This window comes from Scaptodrosophila lebanonensis, unplaced genomic scaffold, assembly GCF_003285725.1.
Source record: "Scaptodrosophila lebanonensis strain 11010-0011.00,11010-0021.00 unplaced genomic scaffold, SlebRS2 tig00000531-arrow-arrow-pilon, whole genome shotgun sequence".
NCBI lineage: Eukaryota > Metazoa > Arthropoda > Insecta > Diptera > Drosophilidae > Scaptodrosophila > Scaptodrosophila lebanonensis.
The window spans coordinates 1-3,689 of NW_022060698.1; the positions used below are offsets into that span (position 1 = coordinate 1).

The following is a 3,689-nucleotide window of genomic DNA, read 5'->3' on the forward strand; positions in this document are numbered from 1 at the left end:
AATCCAGCATTTAGATGTTATATAACCACAAAGTTGCCAAATCCAGCATATACCCCAGAAATATTTGCTCGCACCTCTATAATAGATTTTACTGTGACAATGCGTGGGCTTGAAGACCAATTGCTGGGCCGTGTCATACTCACAGAACGAAAGGAGTTGGAGGATGAGCGAGTGCAACTGGTGGAGACTGTAACAGGAAATATGAAAAAAATGAAAGAACTTGAAGCAAATCTTCTGCATAAGTTATCTACAACAAAGGGAAGCTTATTAGATGATGTTACAGTAATAGATGTTCTTAATACAAGCAAGAATACTGCAATTGAGGTTAAAGAAAAAATTGAGATTGCCAAAGTAACTGAAGCTAAAATTAATGCTGCTCGTGAAGAGTACCGTCTTGTGGCAACTCGGGGGAGTGTATTATATTTTCTAGTCTGCAGTATGGCTATGGTAAATAATATGTACCAGACATCATTAGTACAATTCTTGGAGCGTTTTGATGCATCCATGCATAACTCCGCAAAAACTCATATCACACAGAAGCGCATCAGAAGAATAATAAATTATTTGACTTTCGAAATATATCGCTATAAGTCTCGTGGACTTTACGAAAAGGACAAGTTTTTGCTTGTACTTTTAATGGCCTTGAGCATTGATCGTCAGTTGGAGCTGATAACATTTGATGAGTTTCAGATTTTTATAAAAGGTGGTGCAGCATTAAATCTTAATGACTGTCCACCTGTTCCATATCGATGGGTAACAGATGAAACTTGGCTGAATCTTGTACAGCTAACTAATTTATCTCCGTTCGTCAATATACTAACTAAAGTTGGTGGGAATGAAAGAGCATGGTTTACTTGGTATAAAAAGGATGCTCCAGAGAATGAAATAATACCAGATGGTTATAACTCACTGGATCCATTTCGCAAGATGTTACTTATACGTTCGTGGTGCATGGACCGCACAATTGCGCAAAGTCGAAAGTATATTGCAAATTCCTTAGGGGATCGATTTGCTGAGCCCGTTGTTTTAAATTTTGAAGAACTTTTGTTAGAGAGCCGTGAGCTAATTCCTTTGATCTGTTTTTTGTCTCTTGGTTCGGATCCATCCTCAAATATTGAATTGCTTGCTAAAAAAAACGAACTTAAGTGTCACCCAATTTCAATGGGACAAGGTCAAGAAATACATGCCCGAAAGTTGATATCTGCCTGCTTAGAAAGTGGTGGATGGGTTTTGTTGCAAAACTGTCATTTGGGCTTAGAGTATATGGTAGAGCTAACATTACAGATTTTGGAATTGGAACGCCGTGGCAAAGACGCAATCATAAGTCCAACGTTCAGAATATGGATTACCACAGAGCCACATCCTAAGTTTCCTATAACTCTACTGCAAATGTCACTTAAGTATACCAATGAGCCTCCGGCCGGGATACGAGCTGGGCTAAAGCGTACATATACCAATTTATCACAAGACTTCCTAGACTACTCACAGTCACCCTATTACTTACCTTTAGTATATGCTATATCATTCTTGCATACAGTTGTACAGGAGCGACGTAAGTTTGGTCCGCTTGGATGGAACATACCATATGAATTCAATTCATCAGATTGGTATGCAAGTTGTTTATTTGTTCAAAACCACTTGGATGATCTAGAGCAAGGAAAATGTATCAGTTGGGTAACAGTACGTTACATGCTCGGCGAAGTGCAGTATGGTGGTCGAGTCACAGATGATTATGATAAGCGGTTACTAAACACTTTTGCTCGTGTATGGTTCCATGACACATTATTTGATGAAACCTTTAAATTTTTCAAGGGATATAAGGTTTATAGTTTCAAGGAACAAGAAGTTTATTTATTGGCAATAGACCAAATGCCAAATGTAGATCCACCTCAAGTATATGGATTTCATTCTAATGCTGAGATAACCTATCAAACAAATACAATGCGAAATATATTGGACGAAATTATGTCTATTCAGCCAAAGGGTATGTGTGATTTATACTGTTAAAATAGTTATCAAATTACGTTAAAACTATTTATAGAATCATCGGCGGGTACTGGAGAATCGCGTGAGGAACGTGTCGCTCGCCAGGTGCGAGAAATGTTGGCTAAGACACCAGCTCCATTTGATTTGTTTGATGTGAAGCAGCACCTTATAGCAATGGGAGCAACTAATTCTATGAATATATTTCTACGACAAGAGATTGACCGAATGCAACGCGTAAATTATACATAAGCAATAATAAGATAATAAGAAACTTACGCAATATATATTTTTTTCAGATAATTGTACTTGTCCGTACCACATTTAAGGACCTTTTGTTGGCCGTTGAGGGAACAATTATCATGAGCGAAAATTTGCGTGACGCTCTGGATAATATTTTTAATGCAAGAGTACCGACTGTTTTCAAACGTGGCAGCTGGGTATCATCTACCTTAGGATTTTGGTTTACAGAGCTGATTGAACGATATAATCAATTTTACAATTGGTGCTTTGGGTCCCGACCAGTAGTTTTTTGGATGTCTGGTTTTTTTAATCCTCAAGGCTTTTTAACAGCCATGCGTCAAGAAGTGGCTAGAGCGCATCAGGGCTGGGCTTTAGATCAGGTCACCATGCACAATGACGTCCTTAAAGTTGGAATGGAGGAATGCAAAAAACCACCAAAAGAAGGAGTGTTTGTTTATGGATTATTTGTGGATGGTGCAGGTTGGGATAAAAGGACCTCACGCCTTGTAGAGGCCACAAATAAAGTACTTTTTACGCTAATGCCTGTAGTGCATATATATGCAATTTACTCAACCGCAGCCAAAAATTCAAAATTATATACTTGCCCAGTATACAAAAAAATAAACCGCACAGATCTAAATTATATATGTCCTCTGTGGCTACAATCGAATAAGCCTCCAGACCATTGGATTTTAAGGGGTGTTGCTTTACTTTGTGATGTTAAATAAATATAAGTTACTATTAAAATTTTGGTTTTTAATAAAACTATTAAACAAAATAAATTAAATTAAATTCATTTAATTAATTAACTAAATTAAATATAAAATATTCCATACATGCCAGTCTATGCGTGTTTGTGTACCTGGACATATGTATGTACTAGCAGGTATTGCCCGTCTTAACCCGGCTCAATATAATGTATCCAATTGTATTTATTTTGTGTGTGCATAACCTACCCATATGTTTTCACCTTATAAGTTACCAATAGGAAGGCATTTAAGGTATTTAAATGAACATTTTCTGTTCTTGACAAAAAATTGTCAGTGTTCAGTAGTCCGTTACATTTTTGTTCTTGCCAAACTATTTCGTTAAACGACATCAATAAAAACAAATCATATACATACATACATACATCTGCCCGCAATGCGAAGCAGATTATGCGTAGCTCCGTTATTCGGTTTCTGCTTTACTATCGCTTACGCAGTCGTTGCCTAGCGACGGTAACTGTTAACTTTTGGCGTTTTGCCTTTGCAATTAACATTAAATGGTCACAACGAAAGAAGAAGAGCGAGCCAATAACTTGAAGTTGTTGTTGTTGTTTTGTATGTACATGCTACATACATATACAGGCATACATACATATGCTTGTACATATGTATGTATGCATGGGCACACATAGACACGAACTGTTGCTTGTTGTATGTATGTGTGAGTGTGTATGTGATGTCCCCAACTATTTGATA

At 37.2% G+C, this 3,689-nt stretch overlaps 1 protein-coding gene across 1 annotated transcript; it reads left to right on the forward strand.

Moving 5' to 3' along the window:
- The first annotated feature begins 875 nt into the window (after window positions 1–875).
- Window positions 876–3,018, forward strand: LOC115630376 (dynein heavy chain 8, axonemal-like). Its single transcript, XM_030526907.1, has 3 exons — window positions 876–1,984; window positions 2,042–2,220; window positions 2,283–3,018. Exons 1-3 carry the CDS (start codon window positions 928–930, stop codon window positions 2,952–2,954), a joined length of 1,908 nt encoding a protein of 635 aa, XP_030382767.1. The 5' UTR covers window positions 876–927; the 3' UTR covers window positions 2,955–3,018.
- The last annotated feature ends 671 nt before the right edge of the window (window positions 3,019–3,689 follow it).

Bases quoted from the DNA above. Each gene is read 5' to 3' on its own strand.
- LOC115630376 (XM_030526907.1), top strand. From the start codon at position 928: ATGTTACTTATACGTTCGTGGTGCATGGACCGCACAATTGCGCAAAGT. The intron at 1,985-2,041 runs GTATGTGTGATT...AACTATTTATAG, and splicing joins TATGTCTATTCAGCCAAAGG to AATCATCGGCGGGTACTGGA. The intron at 2,221-2,282 runs GTAAATTATACA...TATTTTTTTCAG, and splicing joins AGATTGACCGAATGCAACGC to ATAATTGTACTTGTCCGTAC.